Source organism: Macrotis lagotis, chromosome 3, assembly GCF_037893015.1.
Source record: "Macrotis lagotis isolate mMagLag1 chromosome 3, bilby.v1.9.chrom.fasta, whole genome shotgun sequence".
NCBI lineage: Eukaryota > Metazoa > Chordata > Mammalia > Peramelemorphia > Peramelidae > Macrotis > Macrotis lagotis.
Window position 1 is genome coordinate 31607482 of NC_133660.1, and position 19367 is coordinate 31626848.

General features: G+C 38.7%; 1 protein-coding gene across 2 annotated transcripts in view; it reads left to right on the forward strand.

The window, feature by feature from the left end:
* The window catches only part of LOC141517410 (heat shock 70 kDa protein 4L), a 63451-nt gene that overhangs the window by 21313 nt on the left and 22771 nt on the right, over positions 1-19367 (forward strand). For both annotated transcript variants that reach the window (XM_074228381.1, XM_074228380.1), the window contains exons 6-11: positions 372-505; positions 5150-5394; positions 8076-8152; positions 9294-9445; positions 11587-11693; positions 16709-16842. In XM_074228381.1, coding sequence (XP_074084482.1) covers positions 372-505; positions 5150-5394; positions 8076-8152; positions 9294-9445; positions 11587-11693; positions 16709-16842 — 849 coding nt within the window. The remainder of the gene's footprint in view (positions 1-371; positions 506-5149; positions 5395-8075; positions 8153-9293; positions 9446-11586; positions 11694-16708; positions 16843-19367) is intronic.

Here is a 19367-nt window from a genome sequence, read left to right on the forward strand (position 1 = left end):
CTGATGGGAAGGAAAGTCATTAGCAAAAAAAATGGGCAGTTGATTTTTTTTTTCTAGTGAATGCTAATTAACTTCACGAATGTGTTGATTTTATTAGAATTTTAGTTTGGAGTAGTAAAGTCCTAGTTCAAGCAAAATGTCTTTGGATGTCTAGATGGTTGAATTTTTTTTAAATGTTAAGGTATGCTACAATGTTGTTGGTCAAGGTATAGAATGGAGTGAAGTATGAGTTGGCAAATTACCAGAGATAAATTCACTCCCTTCAGAAATAATGATTACATGAATTTTTAAACTATTCAAATAATTTAGTGGTATTTGATCTCCAAAATGGCTGAAATCCTAGACTTTTTTGTTTTGTTTGTTTTTAACAGTTGCACTAGCATATGGAATCTATAAGCAAGATCTTCCACTTCTAGAGGAGAAACCAAGAAATGTAGTATTTATCGATATGGGACATTCTGCCTACCAAGTCTCAATTTGTGCTTTTAACAAGGGAAAACTCAAAGTAAGTGAGAAGTTTTTCTACATTTGACTCTTGATCTCATGCTAAAAAGAAGTCCATGGAATTGGTTTCATAAAGGGTAGTACATAGATAAAGTATTTATTATGCACATCCTCTGTTCTGACTTACTTTTTTCAAGGCCGTGGGGTCAAGTGGCTTGCCCAAGGCCACACAGCTAGGTAATTATTAAGTGCCTGAGGCCGGATTTGAACTCAGGTCCTCCTGACTCCAGGGCCGGTGCTCTATCCACTGCACCACCTAGCTGCCCCTGTTCTGACATTTGAAAATCTGAGATTTGAGGCTGCAGATGAAAGGAAGCTGGGCTCGCCTTCCAGGAATTTACATAGAAAAAACACCAATGAAGGGAGGCTGGAAAAGGATAAGATGGGGGGGGGGGGAGATGACCGATTGTGGCAACCCCACTCAGAGCCTAGGGCCCAGGGCGGAGTCCAGAGTTGGAGATGCAGGCCTCTGCAGCCATGGAAAGTTGTTTTCTAAGAGGATGAGAGTCCTGGGCGTTTTTAGAATGATTGGGTTAGGAATTAAACCTGTGACTTCACTGATGAAGGAAAGCTCCTGGGCCGATGCAGACTAGCACTTCCTTTTCAACTTGTGGCCCTAGGAGATGGCCCAGGCAACCTGACCAGACTCTCAAAATCATCCTCAATTGAAGCAAATTGTTCTAGGCTCTCACACCCACTCCCTGTCCAGCCTGCCTCCAGACTGGATTGGAGCTTTCATTGGCATAGGGGCCTTCTCCTGGCCTGGTCAATCTGCTCTGCTACTTAAGAGGTTCTGTATTGATATGAATGGTGACCTGAACCCAGGATTTTGGATTGAGTTTTTTTTTAACTTCAAGATTATCCAGTACTCCAAGTCAGGCAAGAGGCATTTTTGAAGGCTGAACACTGTGGGCCAGACCCAGCCCTGGAGAGACAACAGCTGGTCCCAACAGTCCTTGCCCCTGGAGCAGATTCCCTCTGAACAGGGAACTGCAGGGTTGTTGAAGAAACTCGAGCTTACCTTCTGTACCTTGCCCCTAAACTCAGCAGCTTCTGTAGGCCTTCTCAGCTCTAACCATTGTTGCCATGTTACACTTGACTCCTCTCCCTAGCTCTGAATTTTTTACTGTTTTGCCTAGATTTTGCTACTTTATTTTTATCCGAGTTTTAACAAATCCTGAATAAAATGAATATATTCATCTACATTGTGAACGGGACAAAAGAATTTGTACATGAACCTGTGAATCTCTTGCTTTTTTTAATTTACAAATTTAATGCATAACTTTTTTCAAATACTTTTTTCCAATTATATGTAAAAACCTTTTTTTTGAAAAATTCTTGAGTTTCACATTCTTTTCCTCCTTCCTTATTGAGAAGGCATGCAATTCATATGGGTCACATTTGCAGGAAAAATATTAGTCACATTGTAAAAGAAGAGAAAATGAGTTTTTTTAAAAGGCTGCTTCAATCTATATTCAACTTCAACATCAGTTCTTTCTTTGAAGTTGGACAGAATTTTTCATTACATGTAACTTTAAAAACTGTTGCTTGGGATTCCTTTTGTCTTTTCTTTTTGCACAATGACTCCATTGTGCAAAGTAGGGGAGTTGGGAAAAGAAACCATAATCTTTCCCCCTCTCCTGCCTTAACCCTCATTCTCATGTCTACATTGCTTTCATTATTGCTAGACAGGCGATTGCTTCTTTGGCACCAAGCATTTTTATGTCATTCCTCCCCCACCTCAGAGCCCTTCTGGAAATTTTAGTTGGCCAGGAAGAAGGTTACACACCAGATTACTATAGGAAAACCTTAATAAGATTATCTTGAAATAGAAAGATTTCTTTGACATGTCATATGTATTAGGTTATAAATTTAATTGAAAAAGACATGACTTAATAATAAGACAAGACCCTTGCACAATTTATTTTATTTGGTCATCTTTGCTCATAGTTGTTTTGATGTGCATTTTTCTTGATTTGGTTTATTTATTGAAAAGTTGCCATCTGTAAGAGGGTAATTTCTTTCTTACTCTTAATTTTTTATGATAAAATGTTTATTCATTTGAACCTTAAATGGTATAAGAATTTGGTCTAAGCCAAATTTTTCTGCCAGACTACTTTTCAGTTTTCCTGTAGTTTTTAGTTGAATAGTGTATCTTTACCCTAGTCAGTGGAGTTTTGGTTGTATTTGACCACTGTCTAATTATGTTAATTTGCCCCTGTATGTTTTGTTCATAATCTATTTTCACTGTTAACTTTTTCTATATTTTAATCTATATCAAAAAGTTTTTTGAAGAATCAATTTTTATTAGTATCTTGTTTTTGCAACACCTAAATTTTCTTTTTTATCCCTTCTCTTTCCCCATGGAGAAACATTTTAAAAGAAGAATGGGAGAAAAAAAGATCTGCAAAGTGATTGGTACATTAAAAAAAATACAGTATTATATATAAAATATTCCACTCACTTTTCTGCCAAAAGAAGGAAGGGCAAGATTTCTCATATCTTGTCTTTGGAACCAATTTGTTCTTGCTAATTTTGTAGCATTAATTCCAGTTGTTTAGTGGTGGTGGTTCTTTGCAGTTAATTTTAATTGTAATTTTAATTGTAATCTTTGTTTTCTTTGTTATACATCAGTTCATTCAAGTCTTTTGATCTCTATCATTTCTTACAGCATAGTAATATCCCATTCTATTTATGTTCCATAATTTCTCTTTCCAATCTAAGGGCTTCTAAAGTGCCAGTAAATAAATGTGTGTGTCTCTGTGTGTGTGTGTGTGTGTGTGTGTGTGTAATGAGAGAGAGACAGACAGACATATATTTGGAGTCTTCGTTTTTGTCAGTAACCTCTTGGTGGTACATGCCTGGCAGTAGAAGTCTGTCTGGAGGCACAGTGGATAGAGCACTGGGTTTGGAATCAGACTTCAGACACTCACTATGTGTTCCTGAGCAAGTCATTTAACCCTGTTTGCCTCAGTTTCCTCAATTGTAAAATGAGTTAGAAAAGGAAATGGAAAACCACTCCAGTTGCCAAGAAAATCACAAATGGGGTCACAAAGAGTTAGTCACAACTGAACAATAAAAGACTCTGGATCAAAGAATATAGATGTTTTAGTGGCTTTATTTACATAATTACAAATTGCTTCCAGAGTAGTAGATGTACTCTGCCAACAGTGCCTATCTTTCTACAACTCCTTTCTTCATTATTAATCATTTCCTTCTTTCCTCATCTATGCTAAATTTGAGATAAAACACAAAGATGATTTTGATTGGTTTCTCTTATGAGAAATTTTGGTTCATAACCTTGACTTATCTATTGGGGAATAGCTTTTAGTCTGTGAATCTTGGATTGCAGGCCCTTATTTGAGAAATTTGATTCAACAGTTGAATTCAAAAGTTGAAAGTATGTTTGTTTAGCCAGTAGACTGTTTGCCTTAGCCTGGTTGCATTAATTTTGTTGATGCTAGAAATTTCATGTTGTCAAAATTATCTCTCTAAAATACTTACCTTGGTTCCTTGTGTGGTTATGAATTCACCTCTCAGGGCAGCTAAGTGGCACAGTGGGATAGAGCATCGGCCTTGGAGTCAGGAGGACCTGAGTTCAAATCTGCACTCAAACACTTAATAATTGCCTAGCTCTGTGACCTTGGGCAAGCCACTTAACCCCATTGCCCTGCCCCAAAAAACAAAATCAAGCCAAAAAAAAAAAGAATTCACCTTTCTTACTCACAGTGTGAAATATGTGTGATTTCCACTATTGTTTTCCTAGAAATTTTTGTTGGTGTGTCTTCTTAACCCCAGTTTAGTGAGTTTTTGAATATTGTATACCTAATCTTTTCTGCTGATTGAGTTTTTCTGTTTTAAAACTCTTGCCAAATAGTTATAATATAATTAAACCACAGTATACATTTTGGCACTTGTTCCTGGAACCTTCCCCTTGACTACTTTTGCTAATATTTCCCTTGAGCTTTCTCTTTTGTTTTGGGGAGAGTGGGGAAAATAGCTGTACACATATACGTACACTGGTCTAACTCTGCAGTATAATCTCTCTGTAGTTTGATAAGGCACTGAATAGTATATTCATTTGAATAATGTCAGTTTTATTATAGCATGCCTCACCTTCCCAGTTATTCTAAGTAGTCCTGTATCTCTTTCTGCTGGGTTTTGTTAGTAATGTACAAAGTTGGTTTTTGTGGGTTTGTTTGATGTTTGATAGTCTGTGTTACTTTTCCTGGGGATATTGTTTTAAGTTTTAGTCCTTTAGAAAACTCTGCCATCATCTACACCAAGCAGTGATTTTACTGACTCTTCCTTTGCTTATTCACTCATTTTCTTTTGTCTTGTTCCCATTGCTAGAACCAGAATGTGGGGCAGGCTGGGGCCTGGGGAGCATGTGCTCCCCCCTGGATCTGCATGCCAAAAAATGGTCCTAAAGAAACTGACTTGATTTTGACTTTTCTTTTTAAAGCATGGAGACTTTTTATTCTTTTTTTCCCCTCTAATAAGTATTTAACACCAAAGAAATACTATTTTTTAGGGCTTCTTTAAGAACATTTGTAAAATATTTTAAAATGTTACTCCTCCTCACATTACCAAGTACGGTTAAATATATTTGAATTTACATTTAATTCTTTTTTAAATTAACCAGGTCTTGGCTGCTACCTTTGACCCATATCTGGGTGGCAGGAACTTCGATGATGTATTAGTAGATTATTTCTGCGATGAGTTCAAGGCAAAGTATAAACTGAATGTGAAAGAGAATTCTCGGGCCCTGTTGCGCTTATACCAGGAATGTGAAAAATTAAAGAAATTGATGAGTGCAAATGCTTCTGACCTTCCATTGAACATTGAGTGTTTTATGAATGACCTTGATGTCTCTAGTAAAATGAACAGGTACTTTTCATTTTATTTGTTTTCCAATTACATACAGTAGTAATATGTACCCATCATTTTTTGTAAGGTTTTGAATTTTACAATTCTCCCCCCCCCCCCCCCCCACAGAAGGCTGTCTGACAGTCTCTACATTGTTTCCATGCCATACATTGATGTAAATTGAATGTGTTATAAGAGTAAAAATAAGACTAAACATAACCCTCACCCCAAGAAAGATAAGAAACCTCAAGAATAGAGAAGAGAGAGTCTATGGTCAGATTCCAATGACTCTGTCTCTGGGGTGAGTTGCTTTGTCATAAGTCCACCAGAGAAGAGGCTTCAATATTTTTCCCACAGTTGCTATTATTAGCTGTACCTCTACTCTGTTTCTCCTCACTCTCATTTATTCTGTTCTTTCTCTCCTTTCATCCTGGTCCTGTCCAAAAATGTGTTGCATCTGAGTACCCTCTCCCTCAATCTTCCCTCTCTTCTATCACCTATTCACCCCATTCCCCCTTATCCTGTCCTTTTCTTCTCATTTTTCTCTAGGGTAAGATAGATTTCCTCACCCTATTAAATGCATCATTTCTGATGAGAATGAAGGCTCACTCATTTTCTCACTCCATTGAAAAAGGTTTTCTTGACTCTGATGTGAAATATTTAACCCCTTCTTCCTCCCCTTTCTCTTCCTCCCAGTACTTTCCTTTATCACCCATTGACTCCATCTTTTTACTATATTATACCATTATATTCCACTCCTTCCTATATCCTGTCCATATATGCTCCTTCTGACAGCTCTTATAAATGAGAAAGTTCATATGAGTTATCAATTATCTTCTTCCCATGCAGGAATACAAACAGTTCAACATCATCAAGTTCCTTATAGTCCTTCTCTCACACTCCCTCTATGGTTCACCAGAGTCGTCCTGTACTTGGAGATCAAACTTTCTGTTCAGCTTTAGTTGTTTCAGTAGGAAAGTTTGAAAGTCCCCTGTTTCATTGAAAGTCCATCTTTTCCCCCTGAAAGAGGATGTTCAGTTTTGCTGGATAGTTGATTCTTGGTTGCAGACCAAGATCTTATGACTCCCAGAATATCATATTCCAATCCCTACAAGCCCTTAATGTAGATGCTGCTAGATCCTGTGTAATCCTAACTATGGAGCTTCGGTAGTTGAATTGTCTGTTTCTGGCAGCTTTTAGAATTTTCCCTTTGATTTGGGAGTTTTGGAATTTGGCTATAAAGTATTCCTGGAAGTTTTTCTTTTGGGATCTCTTTCAGGAGGTGACCAGTGAATTCTGTCAGATTTCTATTTTACCCTCAGCTTCTAGGATCTCAGGGCAATTTTGCTTTATTATTTTTTTGAAAAGTGAAGTAGAGGCTCTTTTCCTGATTGTGACTTTCAGATAGCCCAATAATTTTTAAATTATTTCTTCTGGATTTGTTTTCAAGGTCAGTTATTTTTTCCAATGAGATATTTCACATTTTCTTCTAATTTTGGGCCTTTTTTGGAAGAGTTTTATTTCTTCCTGATTTCTTGCAGTCACCAGCTTCCTTTAGTTCCATTCTGCATTTGAAGGATTTATTTTCTTCAGAGAGCTTTTTTATCTCCTTTTCCAGCTGACCAATTCTGCTTTTTAATGCATTCTTCTCATTTGCCTTTTCTTTTGCTTTTTTCCATTAGGCCTAAACTGGTTTTTAACATATTTTCTTCAGTATTTTTTGATATATCTTTCACCAAGCTTTTGACTTGGTTTTCATGATTTTTCTGCATCAGTCTCATTTTTCCTCCCAATTTTTCCTCCACCTCCCTTAATTTTCAAAGTCTTTTTTGAACTCATCCATAGTCTGAGCCCATTTTCTCTTTCTCTTGGAGGTTTTGGATACAAAAGCTTCAATTTTGTTATCATCTGAGTATGTGTTTTGATCTTCCATGAGACTAAAGTAATTTTCTATGGTCAGATTGTTCTCTTTTTGTTGTTTACTCATTTCCTCAGCCCAAGACTAATTTATAGCACTTCCAAGGCTTTGGGTTTTTTGTTTTTGTTTTTTTGGGACACCCCACTAGGACCTTTATTTCTCCAAGGTCTTATGTTCTCTTGCCTGTGCTTTGATATGTAGATGGCCCCCAAACTTCCCTCTGGCCTGGAGCAATAAGGAGGGTCCTGCTATCTTAGTATGGAAGCCCAAACTGCAACCTGGATCTGAGTGTAGGCTAGCAGTAGAATCCTACCCTGAGGGAGAGCAGAGAAATCTCTGCAGACTTCCCTTTCCCTCTCTAGAGGTGCAGGCTGCTTTCTCTATATTCTTACTGCACGTTCTGCTACTGGTGCTCCTCACTCCACACTCATTCTGGTGTAACAGAGTTGTCTCTCCGCCCCTTCAAGCTGTTGCATGTGATCTCTGGGCCCGTCTGTGCTTAGGCCTCGGCTTTTTTCTAACCCCCAATCCTGGTGAAACACACCTTTCCCACGGAACTTCTAAGTTATCTTGGACTGGGAACATGTATCATTCAGTCTTTCTGTGGGTTCTGCCCCTCTAAGAGTTGGGGGGGGGGGTCCCAGGAAATGCTGCCTTCATGCTGCCATCTTGGCTCCACCCGAACAGGTACTTTTCCAAAGTGTTCGTTTGGTATTTAGGTCACTTAAGATTTTTTTCATTCTGACACTTTTTATATTTGTCTATCAATACTGTATTTCTCCAGGGGTCAGTTTGAACAACTTAGTGCTGCTCTCTTGGCCAGAGTGGAACCACCTTTAAAAACTGTCATGGAACAAGCAAGTAAGTTGGACAGACTCTCACTTCCATGTTGTGATTGATTTTGACTTCAGAGTGTGGGTGGATGTGGGTGAAAGTGGGAGAAATATTATAGGATAAAAATTTGATAGGAAATTTATAATTCCTTCTAAGAAGTGGAACAGTTAGGCAGGGACCAAGATTCAATTTCCATAAAAGTTAATGACTAGAAGTCTGAAAGCATTATTTCATGGTTGGAATAATTTAATGATTTTGGTAACAAATCAACTATCACAAAAGCAAGACATTTGCTTGTTAAAGCTTGAATATTTCGGGGCTGGGGATAGGGCACCAGCTCTGGAGGCAGGTCCTCAGACACTTAATAAATACCTAGCTGTGTGACCTTGGGTAAGTCACTCTTAACCCACTGCCTTGTAAAAACAGAAACAAACAAAAATAGAACTTTTGTGGTCACTAAACATCCACTTTTATTTGAAAACTGTTTCAAAGAAAGTTAAGTAGCATATCTCCTTCATTGCCAGAAGTCCAAAACATGTAAACCTCTAGCCTCTTTTTAGGTTTGTAAACAAGGAAATTTTTTCTCTTCTCCCCACCCCCACCCCCCAGTGTATCCCTGCTAGTCCAGCTCTCTCATTTAATGGATGGAAGAAGTCACATTGTATAGTAACTCTACAGACCAGAATCCCAGCCCTTCACTTTCTCTGTTATGCCTGACTTTGCTCTCACTGTCCTTGTCAGTCTCAGGGCCCTAATTCTCATAAATAAAACATAGTCACATTTGGTTGTATGATGTTACAGGTCTTCTGATGCATTATTCTATAAGAGCAGCTAAGGTTGCTGGATGGTGTTTGGCATCACAAATCACATGACCTTTCCAAGGTTTCATAGCAGATTGTGACTTGACTTTCTTCAGATCCTTTTCTAATCCCAGGCAGAGTTTTATGCCCATATTTCTGGCTTAGACAGTTGATGTGTTCTTTTATCTTTGGTCATCACTTCATTTGTGTATTTTATAGAACCAGAGTGAGAAACAAATTTGTAAGAATAATTTGTAGTCAGCTGATGTGAATGTATAGATACATACACACATAGTGCTTGCCTAGATAAGTCAGAACAATATTTTAAGGTGATGAGACCCTAACCCAAAAAACCCTCTCTTTTCTAGATCTGGGCCTCGATGACATCAGTAGTATTGAAATTGTGGGAGGTGCCACCCGAATCCCTGCAGTGAAGGAGCAGATCACTAAGTTCTTTCTTAAAGACATAAGCACTACATTAAATGCTGATGAAGCTGTTGCCCGAGGATGTGCATTGCAGGTAGGTGACTGTCCAGCACCAGCCATCAGTCCTGGAGGTAGGACCATCTCAGTCCTGGCCAAAGGGGGCTAGTCTTGTCTGACTCTGCAGGACTCCCTCTGGTTGAGGGAGCCAAGTTCACCATCTGTTCTTCACAATCTGGTTGAATCACCCTGGCTGAACTTACTGGTTTGTAGAATGGGGCAAAGAATGTGTGTACGACTAGTCCCAGGGCCTTGTTCTGAGGAAAGAGCCCAGAGATGAGCATGGAGAGCATCCTTCCTCTACCAGGATGCCGGGTAGTGAAAAACTTCTCCTCAGGGTTTGCTGCTGAGTCTGGGTCCTGTCTGTCTGTGTGTCTTCTGAGGATGGCCCACGCTAGGTGTGGAGCCTTTGGTTGACCACCAGGTTGGCAGGACAGTAGCTCTTAAGGACAGAGATGAGTTCCCCTTTTTGTGTCACCCCTTTGGCCTGTGTACCCCTTCTCAGAAACATGTATTTTAGTGCATAATTAAAAAACCATGAGATTACAGAGGAAATAAGTGGTGCTAAATAAGTGACCAGAATGTTGTATTTGGTTTGGTTTTTTTTACAGTCCCGGAGTCAGAAGGCCTGGCCTTTGATGGTGGTCATTCAGCATCCATGTTGGCAGTGAAGCGGGGCGCGTTTATGTCTGTGGGGGGCAGTGTGCATCTGTGTGTTTTTGTGTGTGTGATGACTACTCTTTGGAGATAGGAAGTTTAGCTAAAGCACCGACTCCAATCTCCTCCTTCCCCCCCCCCCTTGCTGACAGGTCTTGGTGGACGTGGGGCACATTTCTTAAATTTTCAACAGTTTCCCATGTGGTTAAATCACTGATCTGGATGTGTGCTCCCTCCCTCCCTTCCTCTTCCCCCCCCAAACCCCAAATGTACTGGAGCAATAATCCAGTTGATGAAGCATTTTCAAGATTTACAGATGCTTTCCTCAACAGCTCTTCCACATGAGGTATCATGAGAAATATTCCCATTTTGCAAATAAGTCATTGAAACTCCAAGAGATGAAGATGCTTTTATTTACTCAGAACTTTGCCATGGGTCAGGCCCTGTGCTCAGCCCTGTGAGTTCAAAGAAAGTCATCCAGGTAACTGGAGACCAGGGCTCTGCAAGCCTGGTGGAGGTGCCAAGAGTCCAGGCCATTTCCCTCTCAGGAGCAAGCTCTATATAGGACATTTGAGGTAATAGGGAGAGAGTTTGTACAGAGCATATGGGCTCCTGCAGAAGGTGACATGAGATGGGAAGACAAAGATGGGAGGGGGACCTGAAGGGAAAGGCTAGCCTGCACGAGCTGATGGAAAAGTTTCAGAAAGGAGAAAGTTGGGAGACCCTGGAGCTCATTAGGGTGGGGACCAGGCTCCTCTAATTACTATCCCCAATGTCAGGTTCACAAATGCATTTCAGTAGAATTCAGGAGCTGAGGATGAGGGGTCATTTTTCAGAGTCCTGCAAGACTGTATTGTGTTTTAAAGCAGCAGAAATGTATTTGACTGCTGTCCCCTTCTTTTGTTGAGAAGTCTTGTGATTGCATCTGCAAAGGACAGGTCTTGGAGCCAAGAAGACCTAGGCTCAAATTCCTGCCCGAGAAATTCTCAAGGGATTTAACTTTTTTTTTCTTGTTGTTGTTGTTGTTGTTGTTGTTGTTGTTTTTAGGTTTTTTGGCAAGGCAAATGGGGTTAAGTGGCTTGCTCAAGGCCACACAGCTAGGTAATTATTAAGTGTCTGAGGCCGGATTTGAACCCAGGTACTCCTGACTCCAGGGCCGGTGCTTTATCCACTGCGCCACCTAGCCGCCCTGATTTAACTGTTTATTAAGCTCTCTGAGCCTCTAACTGGAACAGCAAACTTGGGCAAATCCAGGTCTTCCCGCATGCATATAAAATCTTCTATAGAGTTCTGAATCATAGACCATGATCTCCAAAGTCTATGGAGTTGTGGCCTGTACTCCAAAGGTTATAGGCTCAACAAATCAGGAAATGGTGTCAAATTATTAGAAGTAGTCTGAAGATATACTTCAGACTTTAGTTACCACACATACTTTATTGAAGCATTTCTTTAAGATAATCATGAAGAATAGTTTTTCCTTGTGTCTTAATACCAATATGCAGATGATCTTTTATTTTTCAGTGTGCGATTCTTTCACCAGCCTTTAAAGTTCGTGAATTCTCTATCACAGATGTTGTTCCCTATTCGATAACATTAAGATGGAAGTCAACTTTTGAGGATGGAACTGGGTAGGTTTTTCTTTAAACTCGTGTTTAGAAACTAGTAAATCAGTTAAATAAATTGATAGCACTGGTAACTTTGAAGGTTTGATTTTTAAATTTTTTTTAATGACTGAACAAGAAAAAAAGCAAAGTGTAGGGTATTAAATCTTATTCTGGTTGTAAGTCTTAACTTTATAAAACAGTGAATTAATCTTTTTTTTTATGTGTCTCTTAATAATTAAATAAGTGACATTTGAATTTGAAATGTTTGTTCTCCCTAATAGACTTTCTCCAGGTTTATTCACATTTTAAATAGCAAGTTTTCCTTTGATTCCCAGTAAATTTTGGCGGGGGGGGGGGGCATTAAAAAAAAAAACCCTAGCTTTTTTGAGCTTCCCTATCAAATGTTACTGTCTTGGGAGAAGTTAGTATCTTATCTGAATGTTTTTACTCTTTCAGTTCTATTATGAGTTAACTTGACTTTTTTGCGTCTTCCATCTGACATACAGAATTCTCTGGTTAATAGAACATTTCTAGGGAAAAGTGCTTTTGAATTTCTATAACTATTTAGAATATAATTCATTTGTTAAGGTCAGCCTTAATATGCCTCTCCCAGTTCTTGCAAAATCCCATCAAGCTTCTTTTATAATGTTATAGGTCACAGACTCTGGTCTCCAAAGCGTGGAGCCTATGATCTGACGCCACCCTCCAAGGGTCATAGGCTCAACAAATCAGCAAATGGGGAAGTAGAGAGGGGAAGCATGTCTTCAACACAATCAATATCCTGAACCCTCCTCCACTCTATCCAATCCCTCCCTTGTGCATGCCATGGATCTCAGGACCATTGGAACTTCAATTCAGACAGCTGCAGCAGCAGAGCTCCTATTGGGGGAAATGCCCCCAAAGTCAAGCATATCTACTGTCCCCTGGCTATGGATGATGCCCCCACCCCCCGAGGTCAGGCACTGAACTCTTTGCTATGCAGTACATTGGGAAAGGGGCATGTTCACAGTTGGCAGGATAGAGGGAGGCATTTTTCTGATCTCATTCCCTTGTCTTTATTCTTTCTCCAGTCCACTTTCTAAATCCTCCACATCTTTCCCATGACCCAAGTTGGCAACCTCAGTGTCTTCAGTCCCTCATTCTCACTTCTGTCACTTAACCCTTCTCCAACTCTCCTTTCTGTTCTTGCCCTCGAGCCACCACAGGACTTGAGGCTCTCATCACCTTAATCACCCTGCTGCCCAAAGCGTTTCCTCAAGCTCAAGGCTGACCATGTGACTTTGGATTTCCTCTTTGTTTGATCCTTTTTTGGTTTCAATTTTGGTGTCAGTTTAATAATGTATCCAGTTATTAGTAAGCTAGCATTTATGAAGCTCCTGTTTTGTCAGCTGCCCTATCATGGGGGAGACCCACATGGGAACAGTTCAAGAAAAAACATGTAGAATAAGTTGCAGATAATCAACAGAGTACATTACTTATAAAACAGTATATGTCTATAAATTGTAAATAAATAGATGTAATGTTGGAGGCTTGTGCTCAATAAATTAAGTATAGTCAAGACAAACTTCCATATTGACCATATCCAAAAAACTTTATATCATCGTCTGAACCCTGATTCCAACACCTCTCATGTTTTGTTATGAGACCTTTGGGATTCTGGTTGGTTATTACACTGATTAGATTTCAAAGTTGTTTATCTGTCTTGGTCCTATTCCCTTTTTCAGTTCATACACGTCTTCTCAGGTTTCTCTGAAACTATCCCCTTACATTCTCTTTATAGTAGAGTAGTCTTCGACCATAGTCAGAACCATTACTTGTTCAGCCATGCCTCAAACTGATGGGTATCCTTTCTCTGTTCAGTTCTTGACCACATCAGAGAAAGTTGCTTTCATTTTTTTGGTACATCCTTTGATGTTTTGTGTAGGACTAATCTTTCACTTAATCTACCTTCTCTCTTAATCTGCTTTCTCTTTTCCCTAATGAGTGACATGTATTTATGTTCCAACCAATTAGCATGTCTATGTGCATCCCTACTTAGACCAGTTCAGATGAGAGTTGTCTCCCACTCCATATTCATTGTTTTACCTGGGCATCCTGAAAATGGAAGATAATTTCCCCCAATATTTCTCTCGCATATACTTTTCCCTTACCCCCTACTTCCTCCATTCCTCTTCCCTGAAGATATAACAGAAATAATTCTAAGCCTTTTCTAATTAGAATACCCTCTTTGGACCTGATGATACCATGTACTTTTTCCTTCCAAATTAGAATGTAAGCAGATTCTTCTTATTTAGTCCCTTTCTGTTGTTTACCTCTTGAAAGACACCCGTGTTTATACCTCAAAGTTCTGGGCTTCATAAGGAATGCTTGAAACCCACCTATTTTTGAAAATTTGTTCTTTTTCCCCTAGAAAAATTATGCTCAGTTTTGCTGAGTTGTTATTTTTGGGTAGACCTAGATCCTTTATCTTCTGGAATGCCGTAATCCAAGAGCTCTTGGAGTGGTTGCTATATTTTGTGTGAACCTTACCAGGGGCTCCTGGTACTTGAATTAATTGAACTCTTTTCTTTCTGGCTGCTTGCAGCATTTTCTCCTTGACCTGGAAATTGTGGATTTTGACTGTGATGTCTCTAGTTTTCTTTTGGACATTTTTTTTTCAGATGATGCCTGGATTTCTACTCTCTTCTCTGCTTCTAAGAGATCTGGACAGTTTTAAGATTTCTTGAAATAGAATAATTAGGCTTTTTCCCCCCCTTAAAATATGGCTTTCAGGTATATAGAAATAACTAAATTCCTTCTTTATGGTTTTCCATTTTGTTATGAGAATGCTTTACATTTTCTTAAACCTATATCAATTTTTTGACTTTGTTTTCATATTTCTTGTTGTCTCTTGGAGTCTTTGGCTTCCATGTTAGGTCCATTTCAGGGATTTTATTATTTGGGCAAGATTTTCCAATATTTTCCTCTATAGCTTGGATTTCAGTGATTAAATACATTTTAAGACCTGCTTCATCTCTTCCAAATTCTAATTTGAGTTTGTGCCCAAATTGTGTCTTTGAAACTTTGCTTGAAAATATTGGGAGTCATTGTCTTCCTTTGAGTATATGTCTTGAATGTCTTTGTCACCATAATGGTTTTCTATGGCAGATTAGTTTTGTTATCTGCTCATTCTTACAGCCTATTTCCTGACCCTAAGACTTGATGTTAGGGGCTGTCATATTTCTGTATGGAAGATATGGACTGGTCTTAAGACTGTAAGACTGCTTGCATGGGCTGTTGAATGTTGTATGATTTCTAGGATCTCTCTCAGGACAGCTTAGGTTGGGAACTTAGGTTTTCAGCACTCCCAGAGTGGGCCAATCCAGGGCAGAGACTGATTGCCACCTCCACCCTACCCCCACCGTCCGAACTCTACAATTGCTGGCCTAGGTTTGAATCTGAAACACTCTGCTGATTCTGAGGGACAGAACTGTAGGCCCCTCTCTGGTCTGGGGTTGCTTTTTCTATAGGCTTCAGACTGGGCTGGAAGTTGGGACAGTGAACACACTGGCTGCTGTGGGCTTCTTGACACTGGTTGCCCTGTCATTTCTGGTGACTGTTCCTTGACTTGGAATAACCACCTGGATCTATAATCAGACTGAATTGACAGATGGCCAATATTCCTGGACCCCACATAGGGCTCGGCCCCTCTGGACTGACCCCTTGTGGATAGAGACCCCCGTAGGCCCTCTTGTCTCCAGACCCTTGGTCTGTCTCCTGGTACCAGCTTGGGTGGGTAATTAACTCTCTGTGATAATTCCCTCTTCTGCCATTCACCTTGCATTTCCAATCAGGATTCTGGGGGGGGGGGGGGTTAGACCTATTGGAAGTTTTTGCTGCCCATCCACTGCCCTTTCACCACACCCTCCTTGTCTTGTGTTTCTTGATCTCAGTTATTAAATTATATTGAAAATCTCTAAATATTACAGTCATACAAATAGAGATAGTGAAGCTCCTCCCCTCCCTCCAATGATTATAATCAAGAAGAAATCAACAGAAGAAGATAGAAGTTTGATGAGAAGGTCCACCAAGAAAGGCAGTCTTGATACATTCATGTTAAATTTTAAGGCATTGGGGTTAAGTGGCTTGCCCAAGGCCACGCAGCTAGGTAATAAGTGGCCGGATTTGTACTCAGGTGCTCCTGACTCCAGGACCAGTGCTCTATCCACTATGCCACCTAGCCACCCTGTCCATGCTCTTTGGGGTTTTTTTTTTTTAGGTTTTTGCAAGGCAAATGGGTTTAAGTGGCTTGCCCAAGGCCACACAGCTAGGTAATTATTAAGTGTCTGAGACCGGATTTGAACCTGGGTAATCCTGACTCCAGAGCCGGTGCTTTATCTACTGCACCACCTAGCCACCCCGAAATTTAACATATTCTTGAATGTAGCACAGGGTGATGGGGATGTTAGCTTTGGAGAGGGGAAGACCTGAATTAGAATCCTCCTTCAGATACTAGATCAGTAACCCTGTCACTTAAGTTTTGCTGTTTCAGCTCTTTTTGTGTAAGATGGAAATAATAAAGGCACCTCCTTCAGCAGACTGTGAGATTAATAGATTTATGTAAAGTGCTTTGCAAACCTCAAGACTCAATGCAAATGCTAATTTGTATATGGAAATATTGATATTTCACTATTATAACATGATACTCATAAAGAAAAAAAATTTTTAAGCTATGAGCCTAACACCTTGGGTACTAGTTATTTGTTTCTGGGCAGGGTGGAAGTGGAGAAAGGGGAGGATTGCTAGGAGTGATATACAGATTTCCTGAAGATACTATTTGTATTTAGGTTTTTCTTCATCATTTATGTGATGAGCATTCTGGAGGAATTAGAGATTATACATTGTGTTATTTAACATTGTCTTTCTATTTTTTATCATTTTAACCAAATGTATTTGCAATAGCTTTACACTTTTATAAAAAGTTTAGAATATAAGGATATAAGTTATGACCATGGGCATCTATCATTTCACCTAAAGAAAAAATACTTTCATTTCTATAGGGAATGTGAAGTGTTCTGTAAGAACCATCCTGCTCCATTCTCAAAAGTTATTACCTTTCACAAGAAGGAACCATTTGAACTAGAAGCGTATTATACCCATCCACATGAAGTGCCTTATCCTGATCCCCGAATTGGTAAGAGAGAATTCAAGAGGATAGTATTTATAAGAAACATAAAATTTCTTATGTCATCACTGATAGATTGAGATTGATCTGGGCCAGGGTGGGAAACCTTGGGGGGGGGGGGGTAACTTATATCCTTCCTTCCTTGAGGAAGATTCCGTTCCATGTCCATTTTTTTATTGAAGATAACTTATGTTTTGGTGTCCCTTTTATTTGAGTGTGTTCCTTTCTTTCCTCTTTCTGCCCAAACCAATCCATGCCATAGAGAATGAAAAAAGGGATGAAGAGTTCAATAAAACTTAACCCTTTTGGGGAGGGGGGCAGGGAGTGGAGAGTCTGACAGTGAATGGAAAGTTCCATTGAATCTCCCCTTTCAAACTGAGATACTGATTTCTTAGAGTTTAGTGAGCATTTTTTGTTTGCTGTTTTGGAGACAGCAGATAATATTTGTATATAAAATGTGTTGGGTTAGGTTATCTGAATCCCTTTGTGAGTTTTTAATTTTTATTTGAGCCTATTTAAATAACCTCAGTTTAAGAAACCATTCAGCTAAAATGTAGTTGAGGTTCTGCAGTCAGGTAGTTATATATTACTTGTTTTACCTGAGAGCAGAATTTGCTTTCTTATAATTTAAGTATCTTTAACATTCTTCCCCTCCCCCCCATGTCAACTTTGTGATTAGCAGCAACTGGGGTAAGTGTTATTTGATTAATATAAAAATAGTTACCTGTAGGTAATGTTAGTGAGTTTAAGAGCCTATACCCATATTTTTCAGCTATGCCCTTCTGTGACTTAAAAAAAAAAAAGAATTACAGTATGACTTGAAAGATAGCATTTACAAGAATGATATTCTTGATGGGTTTTTTATTATGTAAATTTCAGAGGAGTTTAAAATAAGATTTTTAAAATAGCATTTTACAACATATACCAAGGTAAATTCCACAGAGATACAGTCTAAATATTAAAAAGTCACAATAAAGGAGGAGGAGGAATTAAAGGTTATATCTTTTAAAGTTGGAATTCTACTCAAATAAAATATAGATAGAATTAGAAGAAAACATGTAGGTTGAGAAAAAACTATTTGAATTTAGTATTTCTGATAAAGTAAGACATTTGATAATTGACACAAAATATGCCCTTTAGACAAAGGATATTTAGGAAATTTTCCAAAGAAAATATACACTCTTATCAATAACCACTTGAAAAGATGTTTTAAATTGCTAATAAACAGAGAAATGTAGTTTTTAGTCATTATCTCAAGTCCAGGTTGCTAATAATTGATAATCTGCTATTGGTGAGACTTTGAATTGGTTCAGCAGTTCTGCAGACTGATTAAGAATCATTGCACCAAAGTTGTTTGTGCCCAGAGCTATAAATTGTTTGATGCCAAGATTCCAACATGGGAACTGTGTCCCAAGGAGGTTACTAATACAAGAAGAAATTTGTGTGCAAACATTATCATAGCATTATTATTTTAAGGACAAAACTGGAGACACAATGTGCCCTTAAAACATGGTACATAGGGTAGCTAGGTGGCGCAGTGAATAGAACACCAGCCTTGGAGTCAGGAGTACCTGGGTTCAAATCCGACCTCAGACACTTAATAATTACCTAGCCGTGTGGCCTTGGGCAAGCCACTTAGCCCCATTGCCTTGAAAAATCTAAAAAACAAAAAAAACAAAAAAATGGTACATGAATGTCAAGAGAATTATTGTGCCCCCCCCCAAAAAAAATGGTGACTTGATATAAAGAGTTCAGAGAACCATGGAAAATCAAGGAGAGGATCTGAGTGAAGAAAGTAGAGGCAGAGAAAAATACACACTCGGAACAATGCAAAAAAAAGTCAGTGTGTAAAAAACACAATTCTGATCAAATACCGTTTTATTGTTGTAAACATATGGACAGAGTGAAAGTCACAATAACCTTTTCTATAAAATTATCAGCTGTTTTAAGGAGGTTTGTTTTGGTATATAGGAGATACTGGATTGAGTCAAAGAAAAATATAAATGAATTTCCAAGAGAAAGCAAGAAGTATACTAAAAATCATCTCAAATGCTGTTATAATGCTCTTCAGTTAAGAGAATTCAATAAAAACCTTAGTGGAGAATTAATATATTTACAAATTAATACTAATAGATTTACAAATCTAATGACCAAGTGATATCTAAAATATGCTCATTGCTTGCTGCTTTGAAATAATGTTATCTTAAATTATGCCACAAAATATAATGGAAAAATCCTTGAGTTTTTGTTAGTACTTTGAATTGAAAGCTTATAGGTAGAAAGTTTTAAAGGAGCAAAATGAGAAATGTTTTTTCCCCTTAAAAAGGAGGGTTTGGAACCTGACTTTTAAGACCAACCAAAGCCTTTTTCTAACTGATTTGGCAAGCTAGGATGTAGTCTATAATCCCATTCTAATTTTAAATGAGTGAAAAATGGATGAATTTAAATATGGAAAACAGGGTTGTCTCTATAGGGTTAGTGATTAATTCATTTAAACCAGCCATCTGTAATGTTAAGTAGTGATGTTAAGATTT